At 35.0% G+C, this 27,435-nt stretch overlaps 1 protein-coding gene across 1 annotated transcript in view; it reads left to right on the top strand.

Annotated features, from left to right (window-relative positions):
* Positions 1 to 27,435, top strand: part of Prosbeta5 (Proteasome beta5 subunit) — a 79,001-nt gene that overhangs the window by 5,091 nt on the left and 46,475 nt on the right. The window contains exons 2-3 of the mRNA XM_090408169.1: positions 7,492 to 7,642; positions 21,277 to 21,388. Coding sequence (XP_090264295.1) covers positions 7,492 to 7,642; positions 21,277 to 21,388 — 263 coding nt within the window. The remainder of the gene's footprint in view (positions 1 to 7,491; positions 7,643 to 21,276; positions 21,389 to 27,435) is intronic.

Genomic DNA, 27,435 nt, shown 5'->3' with positions numbered 1-27,435 from the left:
CCAGTGGCGCACTGCTATATTTAATTCAAGATATTAGATGTACCAGTAAGGCAGTGGCTCACGTACCATAGGTTGAGAATCCCTGCCTTAGTCTATAGCAGCAACTGACAACAATTGGTAGAATTGTAACAATGATTAATTTAAAACAGTGAGAGCCACATGATGTTATTCATAAAAAAAAAATGCAGAGGTCTAACTGAGGAAATGCATTATTTGTTAATCGTTAACTGTATTAAAAAAAAAACTTTAATGATGTGTGATTAGAATGACCTCCCATAGCTTAGATAGTGAGAAGCAGTCGTTCTGATTTAAGTTTTGACTAAGTTAAGCCTCAGCACTTTCTTTAAGCATTCAAATTTATAGCTATATAGATGAAGTAAATGTGTTTCAGACACATTTACACTGACCGCATTACACAGCACACGATAAATACTGACCACAACATAAAATTTGGTCGGTATTTATTGTGTGCTATGCCAAGCCAGATTCTTTCAATTTCCTGTTGCTTATATAAGATTAATGTTCTTGTATTCTATTTTCCACTGAGCATCCAGTTTGCCCGAAGTAAGAACGAAGACACCAGAGGAGAGCGTCCATCTTTAGAAGATGGAAACCATGATGATAATTTGTCGATAGAAGAAAAGTAGCTACTAAATTGTATTTCTTAAGAATTCTGGAAATTGATTCTGAAATGCCAGAAATTTATGGGATGGGGACTTGATGAATTGTTTCCTTGTTATTTGAACTAGGCTTATAGGAATCAAAAAGATGTCCTCTCTGAGAAGCCATTGATTTCATAAATCATTTGATTTTTAAAAATTGCTGTAACTGTTGAGGCACAGAACATGTGTGAGATCATCAAGTTTTGATAATTTCAGGTCTTCCATGAGGGATTGTGAGCAGATTGCTGTTGAATGCAGCATCCAGAATGATTTGAATTAGGCTGGAATTGTGGGCATGGGAAAATGGATGTTAGTTCAATGTCAGTAAATGAAAAGTCATTCACTTTGGTGTGATTAGATATCCATTGTCGTATTTTATATTGGTGGGATTATGCTAGAAGAAACTGATGAGGCTAGGGACCTTGGAGTGTTAGTAGGAAGGTTGAAGTTTCGGGGCCATGTAGTAAAGATTTCAATGCTGAAACGAATGTTCACATGTAAAGATAAGGATGTCATTTTGCCTCTTTACAAGGAATCGATAAGACCTCACTTGGACTATTGTTTGCAGGTTTGGTCTCTGTTGTGATTCTGATATATTGGAAAGAGTGCAAAGGAGAGTGTTAAAAATGATATCAGGATTATGGAATACTGATTATGAAGACAGATTGAGAATTTATAGACTAGACACTAGCAAACAGGAGAAAGAGGAGTGATATGACTGAGACTTGCAAACTTCTGAAAGGATCATACAGGATTTCAATTTATGGAGGGGGTGGGGAAAGGAAGGACAAGATGACATCCTTGGAAGCCGAGAATCAATGCTGCTAAGATGGGGTAAGGGCTAGATTTTTCTCTCATAGGGTAGTATGTGATTAGAATGGATTGCATTGGATGTTGTGAGTGCAAGCAGCGTGAATGAATTCAAGAATAAGTATGATAACTGGTGTGTGTAGTATGTGACCTCACTCGATGAGTCCCTGACTCCCTGGAGGTCTCAATAATATATGGAAATAGTTCCCCCTGATGATGAGCAGAGAAGTAGAATATCTGAGAAGGATAATTTGTTTACTATTTCCATAGTAAATTTAATTTGTTGATATAATTTGCTTATATTAGATAAATAAAAATAGGCAATATTTCTTCATTATGGTGCCAGATCATAAAAACATCTATATAACGAACCCAAAACGAAGGCTGTGGGTTTATGGATGAGAACAGGATGTGTTCTAAACAGAAGTTGGTGAGAGTAGGAGAGAGTGATCTTCCCATGGCAGTTCCTTCAACTTGACTGTAAAACTTATTTTGACAAAGAAAATATCCAGTGTGAATAACAAATTTGAATAATTTCACTATATTATATGAAAATGCTTCTGATTTTTTATTTATTTTTATTTTTATTATTTATCCATGGTATTATTACACCAGGTCACAGGAGTCAAATTCATGTATTTTATACAGCACCTTTTCTGGGTTGTTATAAAGTTCACATTTGGACATATTCATACAATTTAGTAACTGCATTGGCGATGCTTCCTCAACAGATTTTGTACATGGGGAAGACTTATGCCATTGCTAAACTTGATTGGTCTTGTGTGGCCGGTCTTGAGGCAAGAGATCATGGTAGTGGCACAGCGATTAAACTTTGGTAGCTCCTTTTTTATCTGCTGAATACCAGTGGCGAGTCATGTCCTAGAGAATCGCTCTTTTTTGTTTTCTTTTTGAGTGGTTTTAAAAAGATTGAAATCTGTGGTATCACTTGATGTTGCAGCCATTTTTGCTACTTCATCTGCAGTTTCATTTCCCTTTAATCCCACGTGATGGGATCCATTGGAAAATTATTTCGGAATCCTTATGTAGTTTATGTTTTTTGCTATGTCTCTAAGTATTTCTTGATGTCTAGTGTAGCAGTTCTTAATAGCTTGAAGGACTGCTAAGGAATCTGTGAGAAATATAAACTCCTTGGTTTTGTTTATCCAAATGTTGCAGTGCTATTATTATTATTATTTATTTATTTATTTTATCATCCCAAGATATTATTACACCAGATCATAATGGTCAAATTCATGTATTTTATACAGCACCTTTTCTGGGTTGTTAGAAAGTTCACATTTGGAAATATTCATACAATTTAGTAAATGCATTGCCAATGCTTCCTCCAAGTTACAGATTTTGCAGATGGCGAAGACTTATGCCATTGCTAAACTTGATTGGTCTTGAGGCGAGAGATCATGGTAGTGGCACAGCAATTAAACTTGGAGTTGATGGTAGCTCCTGGTTTTTCTGCTGAATACCAGTGGTATTCAGCAGAAAAACCAGGAGTCATGTCCTGGAGAATCCTCGTTTTTATGTTTTCTTTTTGAGTGGTTTTAAAAAGATCAAAATCTGTAGTATCACTTAATGTTGCAGCCATTTTTGCTACTTCATCTGCAGTTTCATTTCCCTTTAATCCCACATGGGATGGAATCCATTGGAAAATTATTTCAGAATCCTAATGTAGTTATGTTTTTTTGCTATGTCTGAGTATTTCTTGATGGCTGGTGTAGCAGTTCTTAATAGCTTGAAGGGCTAAGGAATCTGTGAAACATATAAATTCCTTTGGGTTTTGTTTATTCAAATGTTGCAGTGCTATTAATAGCTATTAATTCGGCATGGTATGAGTTGCATCCAATACTATTAGTTGTTTTTAGTTCTATATTTTGAGAGCTATAGATGAGTACTCCACTCCCAGACCATTTGGATTTTTGGAGCCATCTGTATTGAGCCAAGTCCATATTCCATTATTTTTGAAAGAGCTAATGATCTCAAGATTTCAGGATATTCTAGGCTTTTTTCCTCATGTTGATTTTTTCTTTATTCTATTTGTTGTTTGCCAATTTTTAAAAAATTCACTTGTTCTATGATGTGCAAAGTTGGCTCTTTTTTCTAGAAATTTAGTAAGATTTTCTTGCCACCTAATTTTTAAAGGAACAAGATTGGATTCGAATTCTGCTATTTTTAGAGGAGTTGTATTCCTTAGTCCACATATGATTCTAGCTGCAGTTTTCTGAATTTTTATAAGCTTATCTAAACTGGTTTGTGATGTTTGCATCCAGATAGGCAAAGCATATTCATTATGGGTCGGATAATAGAGGTGTATGTGACTTTTAAGGTTTTAGCATTGGCTCCCTGCTCTTTACCTGAGATACTTTTCATGATATTTGTCTTCATTTTGCTCTGACTGCAACATTCTTGATATGTTTATTGAAGCTTAGTGATGGATCCAGAGTAACGCCAAGGTATTTGGGGTTTTCATTAAATGTAATTAGTTGACTGTTTAGCTTAATCTTTGGTCTCCACTTTCTGAGATGGTTATTAATGGTAAATACACAAATTTCTGATTTAGTAGGGTTAATTTTGATTTTTTGGTTTTCACAGTATGTAGATAAATTTTCAATTGCTTTGTTTAAGTGACCTTCTGCTGTTTCTAGGTTGTTGTCAACTGAGAATAGGACCAAATAATCAGCAAACATAGCTGTCTTTGTTTCTTTATTTATATATTTATCTAAGTCATTTAAGATGGAAATGATGGAAAAAAGGAGTGGGCTCAAAATGAGGGAGGGAGTCCCTGTCTTATTTTCATTTTCTTGGAAAAGATATTATTTATTCTAACATTCTGAAAATAAATGTAGTGTATCCTCTATAGGTCAAAGTGAAGAAAGATTCAATATTGAAGCTGACCATTAGATCAGTGGATTGTAGGAAAAGATTTTTCATTTTATCTAGAATTAGATGAATTTTTTGAGGAGGAGCAGAAATTACCAATCTGAACTTTCAATAAATGTAATAAGTAGGCGAATCTATATAGTTGACAGTTGGATGAAGAGGAATGCCTTCCATATTTATCTTAGGCAGACCATAGAACTGAGGTGGGTTCTAGAAAAATAAGTTATGTTTTTCTACAGTGTCTACATTTAGGCTTACAACTTCATCAACTAGTGAATTTAATTTTCTGAGTTGACTATTTGTGGGGTTGTGATCCAATTCCTGGTACATCAATTGATCCCGTAATAAAAGAAGAATTTTTTTTTCTTGTCAGCTTTAGTAATAATAAGATGACTGTTGCATCTTAAGGATTGTAAAGCTTTCATTTTAGCTAAATGTAGCTAGGTGGAAGCTTTAAGTAGTACAGATGAAACTTCCAAACAAAGTTTATTAGCATCTTCATTAGAGAAAATGAATAAGTTTTGTTCATTGTTAAAAAGGACATCTAAGTAAGGCTTTAGAGTGAGCTTACAGCCGTCTCATGGCAGAACATATTGCAGGGGAAAGATGTTAGCAGTGCATGGGATAAAATCAGCAGGTATCTGAGGAAGGCAATATCAGAATGTATCCCCATGGTCAGGAAGACAAACAAGGTAGGCATTAGATGGATGAGTAGTAGTATCAAACTTGATCTGCAATAAAAGAAAATGTTATGGAGAATTTACATGGAGAAAGGTGATCAGTACACCCATGAGCAGTACAAGGCTCAAGCTAGGAAGGTTACCAGCATAGTAAGAAAAGCTAAATCAGATTATGAGAAGACCTTAGCCAAGGAGATCAAGGGTAATCACAAAGAGTTCTTCCACTATGTGGCAAGTAAAAGGAAGAATGACTTCAGAAAGATAACTTTAGTGGGTGCTGATGGTATTGAGATAACCAATTCAGATGTAATAGTAGTTACTGAGTGATCACTTTTCAAAAGTCTATCACCCAAGTGAGGATATCTCTGTACATGTAACAATAATTAAAGTGAGAATCGAAGTTCAGAAATCAGAGGGACTTAGTATATTGCAAAATTTAAATGCAAACACTGCTGTAGGTTTAGATGGAATATCAGCTCGGGTGTTGCGTGAATGTGCAAAGGAATTTTCAACTCTTCTTACTCGGTTATTTAACTTAAGTTTGAACTCTGGTATGGTCCCTAGGGAGTGGAAGGAAGGCAAAGTAGTTCCTTTGCATAAAGGTGGCTCTAAAACTGTGGTAGTTAATTACAGACCAATCACCATCTCGGGAGTGGTGGTAAAAGTATTGGAAAAGTTGGTTAAAGACAAAATTCAAGAATGGGTGGATCAGGATATGATACTCTATAGGGGCCAACATGGTTTTGTTAAAGGTCAATCCTATCCTGCCTTAGCAATTTATTAACTTTTTATAATAGAATGACATCTGAGTTGGACAAAGTGACAGGATACTCCCATGGAGTACTGTTCTACAAATTGGAGCAGATGGGGATGAATACTAAACACGGGTGATATGGATAAGAGAATGGTTCAGGGAGAGAGATACCAGAAAGTGGTGTATAGAGGAACAGAGTCCAGGATGAGGCAGGTGACCAGTGGTGAGCCTCGGGGCTCTGTGCTTGGGCCATTATTGTTTAATTTGTACATAAATGATATAGGAAATGGCTTAAAGGGAGATATTCAGTTGTTTGTTGATGATGCAAAGTTGGGTAGTGCAATAAAAAATCAAGCTGATGTTGAGAGTTTGCAGGATGATTTAAATAAGATGGCAAAAGGTAATGGATGCCAGTTCAATGTGGAAAATGTAAAGTTATGCATTTTGGGATTAAAAGATTACCAGCTGTGTACTACATTGATGGAACAGTACTCCAAGAGATTGATGAGGCTAGGGACTTGGGGATGTTGGTGGATAGAGAGATGAAGTTCAGGGGACACATTACTAAGGTGTCCAAGATTGCACATAGGATTACTTGGTTACTGAGGAACATGCTAACATCCAGAGATAAAGAGGTTATTATTCCCCTTTATAAGGCATTGATAGTTCCACATTTGGATTACTGTGGTCAAGTCTGGTCACCTGGATTCCTTGGAGATGAGGAGGTTGTGGAGAGGGTTCAGAGGAGAGTGACTAAGTTGGTGAGTGATGTAAAAAATGCTCCCTACATTGATAGATGCTTGTGGTAGATGATAGAAACATTTAAATTACTAAAAGGTTTTTATAAGATTGATGCAGGGGAAATTAAGGAAAAGTGTGGTTAACAAGGATATGAGAATGAGGTTTTTCTCCTGGAGGGTGGTGAATGAGTGGAATGCATTGCCTGACTCAGTTATGAGTTCTTCATCTGTAAATTAATTAAAGAAGAGATATGATAGATGGTTTTGATAGTTTGGGTCTCCCATGATGAGTCTACTGACTCCATGGAGATACCCATAGTAATAATAATAAATCTTTTTAGAAAGTATGGTGAAATCACTATGGATTTCAGTTAAAGGGTATCCCAATATGTTAACTAGCCAGTTTTTTGGAACAGTGTGAAGTGTTCTTTGCTTAGTGACAAGGACATTGAATTTATGATCTAAATGTCAGTTGTGTTTGTTAAATGAATGGCACAGGGAGCATCAGATCTCCAGGTGCACAAAATATCTATTTCAATGTATCACTTGTCTGCAATCAACTTTGAGCTGTGAAATATGAACTTGCTGTTAATGTGTCTTATCTCTGAGCTCCGGTATTACCTCCACTTTAGACTCTTAATTCTGACTGAAATATATGGCTTTAAATAAATGTTATTTACTTATTTCCTTGTGTTTTCCTGTGAATTAAAGAAATGATAAAGTATGTTTAATGCGTTATCAGTTTCATCAGATGTTTATATTTGTGTTAAGTGACTTAATTTAAGATTAAATGGTTTTCAGAATTCAAATTTCAACTCTTCATTATTCAAAATTCAATGTAATCTGTATAACAGTTTTCATTGCTTAAACTATATATTTGAAGGGGGGGGGGAGAAAGACTTGTTTTCAGTATAAGGTATGAAAGAATTATTTCATGCATTTTTTTCTTTTAGCCCGTATCAGGTTTGAAAAGCCTCTCTGTAGATGAGCATGGACGTGGATTAAAAATTCATTTTGATAAAGGTACTACAACTCTGGCATTTAAATACCATGGTGGAGTGATTGTAGCTGTTGACTCAAGGGCTACTGGAGGCCAGTATATTGGTAAGTATGCTTGCATTTGTATGTATATGCTTATGCATATACATACAAATTTATATTCTTATGAATAGAAATCTTTTTTTATTTATTTTTTATCTTATAATGAAATGTAATCTCTCTCTCTCTCTCTTTTTTTTTTTTTTTTTTTTTTGGAAAGAAATAAAAATCATACTTTTGCGTTTTATTATTCTCTAGGTTGCAGAACGTGGAGTATACACCATTTTGAAATGTATCAAGCCAATATTTCATCTAATTCCTTGACACTTTATAAAATAAAATATTACTTACTCAGGACACAACTATGTTTGTTGGAAAGATGGTCTTGTTTAAGAGATGAGCTAATTAATAATATGGATGTCTTACATTAAAAATGATTTATCAGCATAAAATTTTCACTCACATTTCCTAGGCATTATCATCATTTTCTATTAAATGAATAGAACAACAGCACATGCACACATTATAGAAAAATCAGCAATGTTGTATTGATTTTACTAAGGTAACAGCATTCAGTTACTAATGTGTTTCAAATAATTAAAATTATCTCAATTTTGATATGGTAAAGTTTATAGTCTCTTTCCAAGATTCGATGGGAGTGAATTCAGAAGATTGGATATTGATGTAGGAGGAATGATGTAAAGTTTTTAGATGTATAGTCAGTTTGACAGAAGAATTGACTTGCATTCAGACATGGATATGCCTAATCGATTGCACTTGATTATGAGAATTATCATAAAATGCATAATGCAGTTTCCCTAGTCTCACATCCAGATGCAGCAGTTGTTAAAAGATTCAAGGGTACCTGTTTGTGTACATGTGTTTGGTCAATTGGCACTTGAAGTTAGCTGTCTGGGTACCTGTTTCAATGAAAAAATGGATGTGCAAATTCAAGGAAATCAAGGTGTTATTGAGGTTATACAAGCAGGAGATTAGAAAGATCATTCTACTATCTTTCTAATGGGCATATAAAAAGCTCAAATATTACCTTTGTCTCAACCATATGACAGACCTGATTTTAAACCTTTGTGGAAGTCTGCTTTTGATGAGAAACTTTAGAAATACTATAAACAGACCAAGAACATGAAGAACATAATAGAAAATCACAGAAAATTATGTGCAGGTAGGTCATTATTGGAACAAACTAGATTAGAAAAATTACTACTGGAAGCAGACAAAACAAAATAGGACATCATTTGATCAAATGAAACTTGGTGAAAATAGCATTGATCTAACGAATGGACATCTACTCTATACACATGTGATGACAATCCAATACCCCAGGGAGGAATTGGCTTCCTAATTAACTGCTCCATAAAGATTGAATATAACAGATAAAATATGTCACAAACAGTATTGCAGAACTCTCCCTTAAATAAACAGATATTATAAATTAAGAATTATACAAGTTTATGCACTGACCTCAGACCACACCTAGAAGAAATAGATGCATTTTATGAAATGCCAGACCAACTACTAAATAGCAGTCTTACACCATGTTCCAACATAAAAATGTGCACAAATTCACATGATTAGAAGAGGCAAGAAATAAGAAAAAGTCTCATTAACTATGTTATTGTTGATAGTGATGTTTTCTCCGTGGTGCAGGACACCAGAGTGTACAGAGGATTTGAAATTGGAAGTGATCACTATTTAGTCTTGAGCAGGATAAAATTGAATTTCATATTGAAAAGAATAACATGTAAGAAAGTTTTAAAGCAAATAAAAGTTGAGCAGCTCCCAGATGTGAACTGTAGACTAAAATACACAAAGTTTATTGAAGAAAAAATGAAAGAGTTTGAGAAGAAGAACCAAACCTTGGAGATTCAGTGGCAAACCTTGAAGAAAAACCTGATCGATTCAGCCAGAGAGGCATGTAGTGAGATTGCCTGCAAGGATAGAAAAATCAGAACTCCATGGTGGACACAGGAAGTTAAATGAAGTAGTTAAGGAAAAGAAGAAAGCATATCAAAAGTTCCTGGCAAATAAGTCAACTTGTGCTCTCGGAGAATACAGAGACAAATGTAAGAAAGCTAAACACTGTGTAAAACTAGCTAAACAAAAGTCATGGAAGGACTTTGGCAAGAACATAGAAAATAAATATCAAGAAAGTGGTAAGATATTTTGGAGGTTGTGGAAGAAGCTTAGAAATGGAGGAAAGAGTGCTGTAAAAGGAGTTAGATATGATAAAGATGACATGAAAATGGGAGAAAAATATATCCTTGAAGTATGGAGTAATTATTTCAAAAATTGCGAAATGAAACAAGCAGTGATAGCACAGTGGTAAAAAAAAAACCACTCAACAGGCATACAGTCAGGAATACATATCCATACTTGAAGTAGAAAAAGCCATGAAAGGCTTGAAATGTGGAAAAGCAGCAGGAGTAGATGATATTCGACCAGAAATGTTGAAGTATGGTGGTATAAAAGTCTTACAGTGGCTGCACCGCATTGTTCAGAAGGCCTTTTCGGAGGGACGAATTCCTGATGATTTTTGTAGAGCTCTAATAGTACCGATATATAAGAAGGGAAATAAAACTGAATGTGAGAATTACAGAGGTATTTCCCTACTGAATGTTCCTGCAAGATTTATGCTAGTATACTTGAGAAATGGTTGAGAAGAATTGTGGAAGAAAAGCTTGATTCAGGCCAAATAGAGGCTGTCAGTATCAGATCTTCACTTTACGACAAATAGTTGAGAAAGCATGAGAATATAACAAAGATCTATATTTAAGTTTTGTCGATCTGGAAAAAGCATATGACAAGGTGCCAAGAGAGAAGCTATTCAATACGCTACAGTTATTATATGGCATCAATAGGACATTATATCAAGCAATACTTAGTCTTTATTTGGGTGGCAAGTCAGCAGTTAGAATTGAAGAAAGTACAGAAAGATGATTTAACATTAAATCTGGTGTGAAACAATGATGTACATTATCCCCTCTGTTATTCATTATTTATATGGATTGCATTATGAAGGAAAGTGGTATTAAACATGATATCAGAATTGGAGATGTTAATGTCAGCTCTTTGCTTTATGCGCACGATGTTATACTTCTAAATAAATCCGCTACAAGTCTGCAAGATTCTCTGACTAAATTTAATAACTGCTGTAATAGATATGGTATGCTTTTTATCAGCAATAAAAAGACAAAGACAATGAAAATAGGCAGAATCATTGAAAATGTCAACTGTGTGTTGTGAATGGAGAACCTGTGGAACAAGTAAAACATTTCAGCTACTTAGGCACGATTTTTAGTGAAGATGGTAAATTAAATTTGGAAATAGACAACAGAATCAACAAAGCTGGTATGGTAGGAAGTCAATTGAATAAATTCATGTGGAATAAGAGAGAAATTAGTCGGAACACTAAACTAGCTGTATACAAGACAGTGTTCAAACCAGTTTTAACTTATGGATCTGAGAGCTGGGTCAGAAGTAAAACACTTGTCCAAAGACTAGAGACCACAGATATGAGAGTCCTGAGAAAGATTAAAGGCGTGAACAGATTGCATCAATGGCAATATCATATTAAAAACAAGGATATTAAGAAAGAACTTGACATTGTCAGTATCCAGGAATGCATTAACAGAGCTAATCTCAGAATGGGCGAGGAAAGATCAGGAAATCAAGTGTTCTCTGCCATATTGGCCGGAAAACGACCAAGAAGAAGACCAAGATATAGGTGGATTGATACAGTACAAAGTGCCTTAGACGATAGTAATATAAGATCTGATAATGTTGGAGTCTTGGCAAGTAACAGACTGATTTGGAGGAAAATTGTAGATAGGAAGTTAGTAATGATATAAATTTTTCATGTAGTATTATCATATTCTGTACACCCCTTGAGGATACATGTCAGGAATTTGATGATGATGACATTCTTTATGATCTTGATGGGAGACTTCAGTGGTAAAGTAGGTGTAAGCAATTGAAAAATATAGACTAGGCCAGAGGAATGAAAATAGAAAAAGATTAATAATATTTACTGAAAACTGAGGTCTCTATATAATGAATACTTTCTTTAAAAAATGGAAGAACGAGAAATGGACATGCAGAGTCCAAATGGGAAGGTGTTTAATGAAATATATCATATTTTAATCGACAGAAAATATGTTATCCAAGACACAGATATAATAAATACAGGTAGTGACTGCAGATTAGTGAGATCAAAAATTGTTATCAACAAAAGATGGGAAAGACAGAATCTGATTAAAAGTAAAACTCTTTATCAATTTACAAAATCTGATAAAAAAAACAGTTCTTCCAAAAAGAGATAGAAGAAAAGCTTTTTATATTATTGATATGAATGAAGACTTGGATAAAAACTACCAAATAATAATTGAGACACTACTAAATAGTGCTGGAGATATTGGTGGAATTAACCAAAATAACAATGGAAGAAAATTTAAGACACCTTAAATCCTCTCAGAAAGAGAAGAGATCTAGACAAGAGAAGTAAGAGTAGAATTCTCAGAGTTGTGTAAAACAATAAGAAAAAGGATGACACAAGAAATTAGAAACTTTAGAACAAGGAAAATCAGAAAAACATTAAAAAACAATGAGTCTAAGAGGAGTGAGAAAGTTGTCTATTGAACAAAATAAATTAATAGCCTGTAAAGAAGAAAATGAAGTGCTAATTAAGACAAAGACCATATCATAAGAGGAATTGAATATTTCCATGCCGAATTTTATGATGATTTCCAAGATTTAAACCAATATGAAAACAGAAATGTAATATCCCAAATGGAAGAAGCAGAAATATGCTCTGATGTTTTAAAAGAAACAAGTACTACTAGTGCTACCCATTGCATTCATCTTCACCTGGTGTCTTTCCACTAGTAGTGGAAAGACACCAGGTGAAGATGAGTTACCAATACAAGTTCTCTAAGCAGGTGGTGAACCAGTCATGATTATGTTAAGTAAAATTTATACGCCCTGCCTAAGACAGAAGAGAATACCAAAGATTTGGAATATTATATTCTTATCATGGCCGCTGAGAGAAATTTTCGAGCCTGTCACAAGTCTGTGGTCCGGGCCCCACTTTCAAAAGTGCATCACTTTTGTTTAATTAAAAAAAAGTCATATAAAACATTAAACATTTATTTAAAAAAAGTGTGCAATAAATTCAAAATTCGATGCATTACATACCATACAAAATACAAACATTAAATAAAAAGAGAATTTTTAGATTTTTATTGCCTCATCTGCCTCATCCACTTCCTCACTTTATGGTTAGCGAAATCTTTAATCACCTCGTCAATCAATTTTCATTGCCAGGTCATGTTCTATTGATAGCAAAGCTAAGCATTTTAATCCTTCCTGGAGCATTGATGATCTACAGAAGCTCTCTATTGCTGAAAGTTTGTTTATTTATTAATTAAAAGCTAGCACTAGCACAGCCGACTGCAACAACCTTGCACGAACACCTATTGACGTTATCACCCACTATAACTACAGCGATCTGCGCCAAGAGAATCGGTGTCTTCCAGACACTCACGGCAAGCTAAAGAGCGTAACCGTCTGTCGAAAACAAAACACAGGATCATTCTCGATATGCCATTATCCTTTATCATTGTTGTATTATTATGAGAATTAAAACCATGCATTATAAACACAGTTATGTGACATGTCTGGGCCCAACAGTCGGGCCCTTTTCGATGCCGGGCCTGTGACAAAAGTCTCAGATGTCACCCCCTCTCGGCAGCCCTGATCCTTATTATAGTTTCTAAAAAGGAAGACAGAGAAGATATTAAAAATGACTGCCATATCAGTCTCCTTTCAACAATATACAGAATTTTTACAAAAATAATTATCATCTCATCTCATCCACTTGATAATGGGTTGAGTCCACTAAGAAAAAAGGTTCTCCACTTATCGCGATCTTTAGCCATCTTACGACTGTATAGCTGGGTAGATGGGAATGTTCTTTCAGCAACTTTATCCAAGTACTTCTTGGTCTGCCTCTAGGTCTTTTTCTTCCTATATATCCATTCAGAGCTAAATATGGAAGTCTATTAGGGGCCATTCTCTGAATATGACCAAACCATCTCAGTTGATGCTTAATGATTGTGTCTATTGTATTATCCGGAAAGTTTAAATCTGTTCTGACTTGATCATTAGTCTTGTGTTCCATCCAGTGGGTGTTATTTATTTTTCTGAGGCATTTCATTTCAAATGCTTGAAGTTTCTTGATTGTTGAGTGTTAGTAAGTTGTTGAGTTAATCTCCAAGCTTCTGAAGCATAAGTAGCTGTTGGGATAATAATTGTTTTATATAATTTTAGACTCGTTGGGATTTTTTTATTTTTCCATATTTTGTTTAGTTTATTCATGATGGTCCAACCTAGGTTTAGCCTGTGTTTTGTTGTTTCCATATTGTTGAGGTTACTGGATATAAGATTGCCAAGATAAACATATTTATTAACTTGTTCCAGCAGATGATTTTCGAGATTTATAGAAATATTTTCTTCTTCTCTACCTATCTTCATTATTTTTGTTTTATGATGATTTATTTTCATACCATAAGTTTTACAACAGTCATTTAAAATATTAATAGTTTTTTCTAGCTGTAGTTTAGAATCTGCTAAAATAATGATATCATCTGCATATTTGATGTGATTAATGCTGGTACCATTGATTTTTACACCTGGTTCATCAATTATGGTTTTACAGACTTCTTCTAAGAAGATGATAAAGAGTTGAGGTGAGAGGGGACATCCCTGCATTACACCTTTCTTGACTCTGAAATCTTCGGTTTTAATGCTGTTCATTTTAACAAAAGCTTGGGTGTCTCCATAATAATTTGTAATAAATGGTAAAATATCTGAATCCATTTTTATGTTTTTCAGGATAGTGATCAATTTGTTTCTATTAACTGAATCAAAGGCTTGCTTAAAATCTATAAAACAACAGTATATGTGCAGGTTGTATTCCCAATATTTTTCTGTTATATTATTAATGGTGAAGATATGGTCTATGGTGGATCTATGTGGCCTGAATTCTGCTTGGTTTTCCTCTGTGATTTTTTTCTGTAAGTACCTGTGTTCTCTTTTGTATAATTCAAATGAATAGTTTATAATTATGACTTAAGAGTGTTATGGTCTATACTTTTCACATATTCTTTTGTCTCCTTTTTTGTGAATTGTATAATAATTCCTGTTTTCCAGTCATTTGGGATTACTCAAGTATAAAGAATTTGATTAAATAAATTCATTAGGAAATTAATAGCTTCTTTGCCAACATATTTCCATAGTTCTATAGATATTTCATCTTTACCTGTAGCTTTTGAAAGTTTCGTTTGGTTTATTGCATTTATAATTTCTGCTGGAGTTACGGGTGGTCCTTTTTCATATATCATCTTTTCTGTTATACTTTCCTCCTCCAGTTCTTTTTGAAATAATGTTTGATAGTAGTCCTTCCAAATTATTTTAATATTTTGTATTGACCCAGTTTCTAGATTGTTTTTATCTTTCATTGTTAATGGTTTATCTTTATAGATCTTAGTTAATTCTTTGATAATTTTGTATACCGTTTTATTATCATTTCTTTTATTAGCTTCTTCGCACAGTTTTGCTTTTTCCTCTAACCAGTTATTTTTGGCAGATGTGCACATTTTATCAATTTTGTTTTTAAGATTCTTATAATGTTGTTTATTTTCTTCTGTATTTTTTATATTTAATATATGCTTTGCTGTTCTTTTTTCTTCTAAAGTATTTAGAATTTCAGGGATTATCCATTCATGATTTGGTCTTGATGTTGTATCAAGTATGTTTCTTGCAGTACTTATAACAATTTTTTTACCTTGATTCCATGTATTTTCTATATTGTCATAAGAAAATTTTCTAAACTCATTTCCTATCAGTGTCTGATAGTTATCTTGAATAGATTTCTCTCTCAGTTTTGACAGGTTCACTTTGTTGATAGGAGCTCGTGATTTACGATACTTGAATTTTAGTTTTTTTAGTTTTGCTGCAAGCAGTTCATGGTCAGTGTCGAAGTCCGGAGTTTTTAAAGTTCTAACATTCTGCGCTGATGATTTCAATTGCGTTTGATTAGAATGTAATCAATACAGTTCTTTATTGTACCATCTGGTGAGGTCCATGTATATATGTGGGAAGGTCTATGGAAAAAAAGGGTATTACAGATAAATTGATTATTTGCTTTACAAAATTCTAATATTCTTTCTCCTCTTTCATTTCTGTTATCAACTCCGAACCTGCCCGTCACATCCTCCATGCCTGGGGTAAACTTTCCAATTTTGGCATTAAAATCACCCATCACTATTAATATATCTTTCTTATTGGTCTTGTCTATTAGATCTTGCAACTTATCATAGAAGGTATCGATTTCTTCATCTTCATGTGACTGGTCAGGGGCGTAGATTTGAATTATTGTAAAGTGAAGATTTTTTTTTCTTTACCTTTTAATCTAATAGTGATCATTCTTGGGCCATGTGGTTCTGTGGCCACGACTGCATTTTGTAGCCTATTGTTCACTAAAATGGCGACTCCTTCTCTATGTATATTGTCCTCTCTGCCCGAGTAGAATAGTTTTCCAAAATTTAGGTTTATAACTCCTTCTCCTGTCCAATGGGACAGGAGGAGTTATAAACCTAAATTTTGTTTCAGCCAAGCCTACAATGTCCCATGTAATCCTAGCAAGTTCTTTTTCCATCAAATTTATTTTCCCAGGTTTTAACAGTGTCCTTATATTTAAGGTTAAGAGATATGAAACTCTATTGGCTGACCACATACTAAACTTCTCAGCTGCTCCCTGTGATCTAGGATCAGTTGTGTCGGTTTCCTCGGGCGCAGTAATATTCTCATGACACAGTGGAGACCCCTGATTCATAGGGTTGAATGGCAGAATAATGCAGCTGGCTTGTCACTCTTCTGCTGCATCCTTTGGTCCACAACTCCTTATTCTTTATTCGGAGCAACCCGTTGGGGTTTCCCTCATCCATCACCCAAGGGACACGCCTGGTAGGAGTCAGGTCTCCCCCAGGAATAATTATCAACTGAATACAAAACAAACTAGATTTTTGCCAAAGATTCAAAGAAAAACACTGTAGAAGTATTCATTATATACATGTAATAAGACAAACGAATATCAAGATACCTTAGGTCTTGCATTTATTGATTTTTGAAAAGGCATTTGATTCAGTATCAACATTAGCTATTTTAGAAGCCCTAAAAACCAAGGAATTGGGAGAAAAAAACTTATATTAATAAGTCACATATATAAAAATTCAACTGCATCCATAAAATCAGGAAGAAATATGAAATTTCCTCTAAAAAGGCAGTTAGACAGGGAGATGTCATTTCACCTAGATTATTTACAGCAGCCCTAGAAGGAATTTTTTAAAAATATGGATTGGAAAAATAGAGAAGTCATAATAAATAGGAAATTGCCTACAATTTGCTGATGGCATTGTTCTTTTAAGAAACACTTCAACAAATGATGAATTGATTAGCTATAAACAAAACAAAAATAACGTATGCTAAATACATCGCCAAAAAACTTGTCCAAATGGAACACCAGGAAATTGATATAGCAACCTCTTATATTTACCTAGGACAAAAGATTATAGTAGAGGGAGGTTGTGAAGAAGAAATTATATATAGAATTCAACTTGGTTGGATAGCCTTTGGAAAACACCATGAAACACCCGAAGATGACATCCCAACCTGCCTTAAAATAAAAATATTCAACAGTCTTGTCATGACATATGGAAGTGACTTTGACTAAAAAAAAGTGACCAACAAGTTGAGGATTACCCAGAGAAAAATGGAAAGATCATTATTTGGTATTATCAGCCTAGATAGAAAATGCAATACTTGGGTCAGAATTCAGACTAGGGTGAGGTCTGATTATAAGATCCAAATGGCAATGGGCAGGTCAAATTGCAAGAACTGCTACCCTGAAATGGACCAAGTCAGTCCATTTTTGGTCTGAATGGTATTCCAGAGATGGTAAAAGAGCTACAGAAAAAACCAAGAGATGGTGAGAGGATGAGATTAAAGAGAGGACTTGAACCCAGTTGCATAGAAAATTGCAATATAGGACTGAATGGAGGACTTCGAGGGAGTTCTGGAGCCCTGTTGATTATAGGCATTAGTTGGTTGACACAGGGGAAATATTCTCACAAGATAGAATGCAAGGAATATCATATTTTCAGGGAAGATAAAGAGAGTAGGACTGTGGAGGAGTATGTGCAAATGATAGCAGAAGAATTTCAGCGAGCAAAATTAGAAATTCAACAGGAAGATATGAATTAAGGGAGGCAATGCATTTGAAACTATTTGAGATAAAAACCAGTAGGACAAAATATATAGCTGGTTGATGCTTGTAAGGAAGTAAAAGGAGATGTGATTGACGTGGATAGCAAAGTAATGAGTGAGCAGAAGATGTGTAATGAATTTCAGCAATTGGAATTAGGAATGAACACATAAGAGAGGAAAAAATATAAACCACTGTGTCTTTTAGAGAAGTTCTTTTCTATTTATATGAATGTCAGTTTTTCTCAGTAAACATAGTAGCGTTTTGCTCTCCCTTGATGGATAGTGTTTTATTTACCATGTTTCTCTAGCCAAGAGAAGGCGCTAAACTGTTTTACAGCACTTAACAAATCTCAGATTGCATTAGTAATTCTAATTGATTATATGAAACCTTTGAAGACTAGTTCTTATTAGTAGTCTAAAATTAAGATTACTAATAGGTATATGTCTCTCTCTATCTGTAAATAATTTTTTTTTATTAAAGAAAACAGAAATTTAATATCACGTGTTGCATATGTGATAACATAACAGAAATAGGGATTTCCCAATTTTTGCATAAATTATTTTATTTATATATTTATTTTTTTATATATATATTGTCCTACACATTCTATTCATCCATCAGTGGCTCTAACAGGCACTTAAGCCCACGGCCTTCCAAGCATCCTTGGACCCCACCCCAGCCGTAATACGGGGATAAGGCAGTTACTCCTATGTCTGTAGATGAACACGTGCATCTATTCATAGATGCATGTGTCTCCTCCCCAGAACAGGTAACCTGGCCCAGTTTGCCTGTTCTGGGGGACAAAAAAAAAACCGAGTTTCCAGGTGAAAAAAATCTATCTCCATATGGGACCAGCTAACTCACCTTTCGATGAAAGAGACTAAAGGTTCCTTATGTCACAGATGGAATCGAACCCTGTGTGTGTGTGTGTGTGTGTGTGTGTGTGTGTGTGTGTGTGTGTGTGTGTGTGTGTGTGTGTGTGTGTGTGTGTGACTCAGGATGTAAAGTAGGGCCTCTGACAATTATTGTTTCCCAAATTTTGGGAAGTTTTATGTATCCGTATTTCTTAAAACTCTAACCAATAGAGCCCATAATCTTTGTTCCAGTGGAACCTCTTTTTCAACCGAACTCAACCACATGCACAACACCTTCCTTTCCAATTGCTACAGTGATTACAGAATAAAAAAAAATAATCAGTTTCTCCCCCCCCCCCCACCCATTCCTTGGCCATCGCTTCAGAAGGATTTCAGAAATGCCATCACCATCCCCTGCATTCGTGGAACATCAGAAAAAATAGTCAGGTCTTTAAAAAATTACAACCTCTACACAGTTTTTAAACCCCACCAGAAACTTGTAACCCTCATCTGTTCTGCCAAAGATCAGCTCCCTTCTCTCTCAGTGCTTGGAGTATATAAAGTATCCTGTTCCTGCAAGCTGGCTTACTTCAGACAGGTAGATCAATGACCATCTGTTTAGAAGAAGACAAATCATACATCTGCAATCACAACTATGGTCAATCTGTCCTTACGAACCATGCATTGAATACAACTCACAGGATCTTGAAGAAAATCACCATACTTCACCATAGTAAATTAAAAAAAAAGACTGTTTTTAGAATCTGCAGCGGCACTCATAAATCAACAGAATTTAAATATATGTGAATGCATAAAACTTCTCGAAATTTGGAAAACAATAATTGTCAGAGATCCCACTTTACATCCTAGCCCATCCACAAATCCTCATAGAGGGCACATCACCTAGACAGATCTTTAGAGTCACCCATGTGTTTCATTTAGTATTGTGTTGTCTTTGTGTATGACAAGAGTTATTTGTAATCCCTGAAGATGTCTCAGTGACTGAGATGAAATATTGGAAGCATTAAAATTAGTTTTAATCCTTTTTGTAGTGCTGTAAATATTCCATTAAAACTCCAACATGATGCCCTCCCAGCACTTAAGCCTTAACACATGAATGGGAAAAGCTGTTCCAAAGTACAAAGGCATGTGGGTGGAATGAAGGAAGATGAGAAATCGGTTCAGTGTGTTTGGAGCTGAACTCTGTATGGATGTTGACTAGCTGTTTGTGTTCTTACATGATCAGAATATAGCTAGCAAAGGAATTGAAGTGACTAATTTGGTGGACCAACACATGAATATATACCAAAAAAAAAAAAATTAACATAATACCGAAACGGAGCTCCTATAAGAAAGTGACTGGAGGAAGTCTGAGAGAAATGGGGTTGGGACACTATTGGATGGATTCCAATAGCGACTCTACCTTCTTAAAGGATTATGAAGTTAGGAGAGAAATAGTAAGGTGGCTATGGATGTAACAGAGATTTTACATGTTTTTTTTTTTTTTTTTAATCCATTTCTTAAGTTCTTATGAGGAAGCAATCTCATTTTTTCATTATAATATAATGCTTTGCTTTATTTAATTGGTTTTCAAGTTGAATAATAAAAAGCTGAAGGATTTATACTTTGTAGTTGGATGAAGACTTTCATGAATTGTACATTTCACTTTTCTTCGTTACTGAATATAACTAATCACATGGTGCAACAAGATATAAATACCGAAAGCCATCAAACAATGCTTGTTGCATAATACTAGAAATTGAGTGTGGTTTAGTTACCTGATTTCCAGCAGGATGTAATTATAAGCTGTCATAACATTCAGTTCATTGGTAGTAAAAGCAAAGATGGAAATGTGATGCCAGAAGGAAATCCAGGAGACAAGGCAAAACCACCTAAACTGATAGAAAGGAACATGATTGTGCATTCTTCCTGTTTTATGATGTTTTCAGCCAGGATCTCAGTACATCTACAACTCTATAGAGATTTTTACTGGAATAATTTCTGGGCTGCTGCTGCATGCAAGGTGGACATTACTCCAATCAGTGCTTGGTTTTACATTGTGTGGTGCTTGGACACCAGGAGTGATATAAGGTTTGAGAATTCTGTCTTAACCTTGGAAAGGTATGGTGCAGTGCTGAATCATAACTCTTCAAATCATATGGATATGTTTTGGTATATGGCAGTTGCAAGGAGAACATTATTTACCGGAGTTTATTGTTCTGTCTGTTAATTGCAGTAGCTGTGATGTTATATGAGGTGATCCTACACTTGATTCTCACTAGAATTTCTTGTTATGGTATCCAGAAGAATGAACATTGAATGTTCATTCAATGGAATGAACCCATAGCCTGTTGGTTTTGGGGAAGTACTATTATTTACTTGGCCAACAAAGCTGGTTATTGTTTAATTGCTGACTGCTTGCTAGAAAACAAGATGGATTAGGTATGCATTTATATTTAAATTGTATATGTTTATTTTTTATTTTATTTTATTTTTTTTGTTAGGCTCCCAGACAGTGAAAAAGGTTATTGAGATTAATGATTACCTTTTGGGCACAATGGCTGGTGGAGCAGCAGATTGTACTTATTGGGAACGAGTTTTATCTGAAAGATGCAGGTAAGTCTTCTCTGTTTTCACAATACTACTAAAAAGTACTGTACCCTTAGGTCAGATTTATTGCATCTTTGATTTCATTGCTGAAATAAATTTTTACAGTACTTTAAAGAGTAGACACCAGGAGTGATATAAGGTTTGAGAATATATTATTAATATATCATAACATTTTGAAAAAATGTTGTGTAGCTCGAAATGTTACGGACAGAAATTGTTCTGTCCGTAACTTTTCACATTAAAATGTCACACCTTCCAGATACCCCAACTATAGCTGCTAATTTTTTGACTTGCTCTCCTGATTAACATAGTACTTGAAAAATGTTGCATTTACAGCCTTACTCTTCTCATTAAATTATAAACACTTTCAGCATACATGCTACAAGGTTTCTTGATTTGATTTTTATGGTGCAAAGACATCAAAGGTCATACTGTACGAGGACACAGGTGCAGCAGTACATATGGTAAACGGTTAGTAGGACAATCATAAACATACATGCCCTTGACAGGATTCAAACCCATAGTCTCTTGGTTGGAGAGTGGATAAGCTAACCACTTGGCCAACCAGGCTGTCTACACAGTTGCAATAAAGCTAAGAAAAAACATGCATAACTACAAAATTTGTAGTGTATGTATTTGGCATTACCACAAGACAGGATTTTTTTATTTTTTATTTTTTTTATTTTTTATTTTATAGACAACCTATGAAAGGTTATAAATCTATAGGATATTTAGTACAGTGTAAGAAGATAATCTAGATAAACCTGGACACCAAACACAGAACTTTTTTTAAGCTACTTCATTTTCTAGTAAGCAACAAATACGAGTCTCATGATAATTACCAACCATCGAATTAGGAATTAGAGATAAACACAACTATGCTTTTACTGTACTGGTGGCCAAGTTTGAATCCCACTTTAGGCATTGATAATTGATTGTCTTTAGGTAGGAGCTGAATTTCATCACCTAGTGTGAGACTACCGTACTTATTGGGTGGCGTGAAAAAGTTCCATGTTTAGTCTCTGGAGCAGAGGTTCTGGACTATGTGAAAAATAAATAAAAGTACAAAAATTTTATAAAAATTAATTTAATAAAAAAAAAAAACCTCACCTTCTCGTGGTGCACCCTGTTGGGTATCTACTTGGATACTGAACGGACGAGGATGGGCTGGCAATTTGGGATTTAGCTGACCAAATTGTATTCTTATTGGTTAAACCAAAATATAGAATGATGGTACAACATGACAAAATTTCATGCCGGCTGGGGCGTCGCCCGGTTAAACAAGGCCCCCGTTGTTTTCACCAGGGAACCAGAGTGAACAGCGAAAAGTCAGCTACTGGAACAAATCTGAAAATAAACCCCAACTCAACATCACCAGAGTTAAAGATCGGTACTATCAACGTAAGAAGCCTGAATGGCAAAGAAATGGAGCTAGCTGAGGAATTAGATAAGTACCAGATCGACATAATAGGGGTGACTGAAACAAAAAAGACCAAAACTGGTGAGATCTTTCTGAGCAATAAATACAAAATGTTATATTCAGGCAATGACAATCAAGGAAAAGAAGGAGTAGCCATAGTATTGAACACAAAATACGAGGCTAATCTTCTTGAATGGCAGTCAGTCTCAAGTAGAGTAATGTGGGCAAATATGAGAATGGGGAACTGGACAATGAGACTTATTTGTGCCTATGGTCCCACAGAAGGTTCTACTAAGGTAGAAGTGGAGGAATTTTTTGATGCTTTAGAAAAAGCAACTGACACAATGAAAAATGAAAAGTTGGTCCTTGTTGGGGATCTAAATAGCAGAGTAGGAAATGATTGTGAGACATACAAAAATATTTTGGGAAAATTTGAAGAAAAGAGCAAAGCTAATAATAATGGCAAATATCTGTTGGATTTCTGCTCAGGACATGGACTGGTTATTACTAACACCATGTTCCAACATAAAAATGTGCACAAATTCACATGGAGAGAAGAGGCTAGGAATAAGAAAAGTCTCATTGACTATGTTATTGTTGATAGTGATGTTTTCTCCCTGGAGCAGGACACCAGAGTGTACAGAGGATTTGAAATTGGAAGTGATCACTATTTAGTCTTGAGCAGGATAAAATTGAATTTCATATTGAAAAGAAGAACATGTAAGAAAGTTTTAAAGCGAATAAAAGTTGAGCAGCTCTCAGATGTGAACTGTAGGCTAAAATACACAAAGATTATTGAAGAAAAAATGAAAGAGTTTGAGAACAGGAATCAAACCTTGGAGATTCAGTGGCAAACTCTGAAGAAAACATTGATTGATTGATTCTGCCAGAGAGGCATGTGGTGAGGTTGTTTGTAAGGATAAAAAAATCAGAACTCCCTGGTGGACACAGGAAGTTAAAGAGGCAGTGAAGGAAAAGAAGAAAGCATACCAAAAGTTCCTGTCAAATAAGTCAGCTTGTGCTCTTAGAGAATATAGAGACAAATGCAAGAATCCTAAACACTGTGTAAAACTAGCTAAAAAAAAGTCATGGGAGGACTTTGGCAAGAATATAGAAAATAAATATCAAGAAGGTGGCAAAATATTCTGGAGGTTGTTGAAGAAGCTTAAGAATGGAGGAAAGAGTGCTGTAAAAGGAATTAGAGATGATAAAGGTGATATGAAAATGGGAGAAAAAGATATCCTTGAAGTATGGAGTAATTACTTTGAAAAACTGCTAAATGAAACAAGCAGTGATGACAGCACAGTGGTAAAAAACACTGACCAGGCATGCAGTCAGAAATACATATCCATACTAGAAGTAGAAAAAGCCATCAAAGGCTTGAAATGTGGAAAGGCAGCAGGAGTAGATGATATTCGACCAGAAATGCTGAACTATGGTGGTATAAGAGTCTTACAGTGGCTGCACTGCATAGTTCAGAAAGCCTGGACAGTGGGACGAATTCCCGATGACTGGAGTAGAGCCCTCATAGTACCCATATATAAAAAGGGAAATAAAACTGCATGTGAGAATTACAGAGGTATTTCCCTACTGAGTGTTCCTGGCAAGATCTATGCAAGTATACTTGAGAAACGGTTGAGAAGAATTGTGGAAGAAAAGCTTGGTGAAAAACAAGCTGGATTCAGGCCAAATAGATTCTGTCAGGATCAGATCTTCACTTTACGACAAATAGTCGAGAAAGCATGGGAATATAACAAAGATCTGTATTTAAGTTTTGTCGATCTGGAAAAGGCATATGACAAGGTGCCAAGAGAGAAGCTATTCAATACAGTTATATGGTGTCAATGGAGCATTATATCAAGCAATACTTAGTCTTTATTTGAGTTGTAAGTCAGCAGTTAGAATTGAAGGAAGTACAGGAAGATGGTTTAATGTTAAATCTGGTGTGAGACAAGGATGTACATTATCCACTCTGTTATTCATTATCTATATGGATCACATTATGAAGGAAAGTGGTATTAAACATGATATCAAAATTGGAGATGTTAATGTCAGCTCTTTGCTTTATGCAGATGATGTTATACTTCTAAATAAATCTGCTACAAGTCTGCAAGATTCTCTGTCTAAATTGAATAGCTGTTGTAATAGATATAGTATGAAGGTCAGCAATAAAAAGACAAAGACAATGAAAATAGGCAGAATCATTGAAAATGTCAACTGTGTTGTGAATGGAGAACCTGTGGAACAAGTAAAACATTTCAGCTCTTTAGGCACGATTTTTACTGAAGATGGTAAATTAAGTATAGAAATAGACAACAGAATAAGCAAAGTGGTATGGTGGGAAGTCAATTGAATAAATTTATATGGAATAAGAGAGAAATTAGTCGGAACACTAAATTAGCTGTATACAAGACAGTGTTCAAACCAGTTTTAACTTATGGATCTGAGAGCTGGGTCAGAAGTAAAACACTTGACCAAAGACTAGAGACCACAGATATGAGAGTCTTGAGAAAGATTATAGGCGTGAACAGATGGCATCAATGGCAATATCATATTAAAAACGAGGATATTAGGAAAGAACTTGACATTGTCAGCATCCAGGAATTTGTTAGCAGAACTAATCTCAGGTGGTATGCTCACTTAAACAGAATGGGCGAGGAAAGATTAGCAAAACAAGTGTTCTCTGCCAGGTTGGCAGCAAAACGACCTAGAGGAAGACCAAGATATAGGTGGATTGATACTGTACAAAGTGCTTTAGACGATAGAAATATAAGATCTGATAATGTTGGAGTCTTTACAAGTAACAGACTGATTTGGAGGAAAATTGTAGATAGGAAATTAATAATGATGTAATATTTTCATGTAGTACTATCATATCCTGTACACCCCTTGAGGGTACATGGCAGGAATTTGATGATGATGATGAAAAAAAAACCTAGCCCACTCACAATACCAATGTACTATTGGTTTACAACCTTTCATGAATGAGAATTACATTCACAAAAGGTGTTAAAAAAAAAAAAAACTATTACTACTTACTATTACTACTACCATATACCATAACAATAGAAATTAATTTAATGTAAAACATGCCAAAATCTCCACAATATATCATCATCATCATCAAATTCCTGACATGTACCCTCAAGGGGTATACAGAATATGATAGTACTACATGAAAAATTTACATCATTACTAACTTCCTATCTACAATTTTCCTCCAAATCAGTCTGTTACTTGTCAAGACTCCAACATTATCAGATCTTATATTTCTATCATCTAAGGCACTTTGTACTGTATCAATTCTCCAAAACCTTAGTCTTCTTCAGGGTCGTTTTCCAGCCAACCTGGCAGAGAATACTTGTTTTGCTAATCTTTCCTCACCCATTCTTTTAAGTGACCATATTACCTGAGATTACCTATGCTAACACATTAATGGATGCTGACAATTCCAAGTTCTTTCCTAATATCCTCGTTTTTAATATGGTATTGCCATTGATACCATCGGTTCCACGCCTCTAATCTTTCTCATGACCCTCATATCTGCAGTCTCTAGTCTTTGGTCAAGTGTTTTACTTCTGACCCAGTGCTCAGATCCATAAGTTAAAACTGGTTTAAACACTGTCTTGTATACAGCTAATTTAGTGTTCTGACTAATTTCTCTCTTATTCCATATGAATTTATTCACTTGACTTCCCACCATACCAGCTTTGTTGATTCTGTTGTCTATTTCCAAATTTAATTTACCATCTTCGGTAAAAATCGTGCCTAAGTAGCTGAAATGTTTTACTTGTTCCACAAGTTCTCCATTCACAACACAGTTGACATTTTCAATGATTCTGCCTATTTTCATTGTCTTCGTCTTTTTATTGCTGACCTTCATACCATATCTATTACAACAGCTATTCAATTTAGTCAGAGAATCTTGCAGACTTGTAGCGGATTTATTTAGAAGTATAACATCGTCCGCATAAAGCAAAGAACATATATTAACATCTGCAATTCTGATATCATGTTTAATACGACTTTCCTTCATAATGAATAATAGAGGGAATAATGTACATCCTTGTCTGACACCAGATTTAACATTAAACCAACTTCCTATACTTCAATTCTAACTGCTGACTTGCAACTCAAATAAAGACTAAGTATTGCTTGATATAATGCTCAATTGACAACACCATATAACTGTAGCATACTGAATAGCTTCTCTCTTGGCACCTTGTCATATGCCTTTTCTAGATTGACAAAACTTAAATATAGATCTTTGTTATATTCCAATGCTTTGTCGACTATTTGTTGTAAAGTGAAGATCTGATCCTGACACCCTCTATTTGGCCTGAATCCAGCTTGTTCTTCACCAAGCTTTTCTTCCACAATTTTTCTCAACCAGTTTCTCAAGTGTACTGGCATAAATCTTGCCTGGAACGCTCATTAGGGATATACCTCTGTAATTCTCACATTCAGTTTTATTTCCCTTCTTATATTACTATTAGAGCTCTACTCCAATCATCGGGATTCGTTTTCCTCTGAAAAAGACTTCTGAACTATGCAGTGCAGCCACTGTAAGACTTTTATACCACCATACTTCTGCATTTCTGGTCAAATATCATCTACTCCTGCTGCCTTTCCA

This window comes from Typopeltis vanoorti, chromosome 18 (assembly GCF_054136105.1).
Source record: "Typopeltis vanoorti isolate ZY-2024b chromosome 18, IOZ_Tvanoo_1.0, whole genome shotgun sequence".
Lineage (NCBI taxonomy): Eukaryota > Metazoa > Arthropoda > Arachnida > Uropygi > Thelyphonidae > Typopeltis > Typopeltis vanoorti.
Note: the sequence above shows the minus strand (reverse complement) of the source record. Positions and strands in the feature narration are given on the sequence as shown.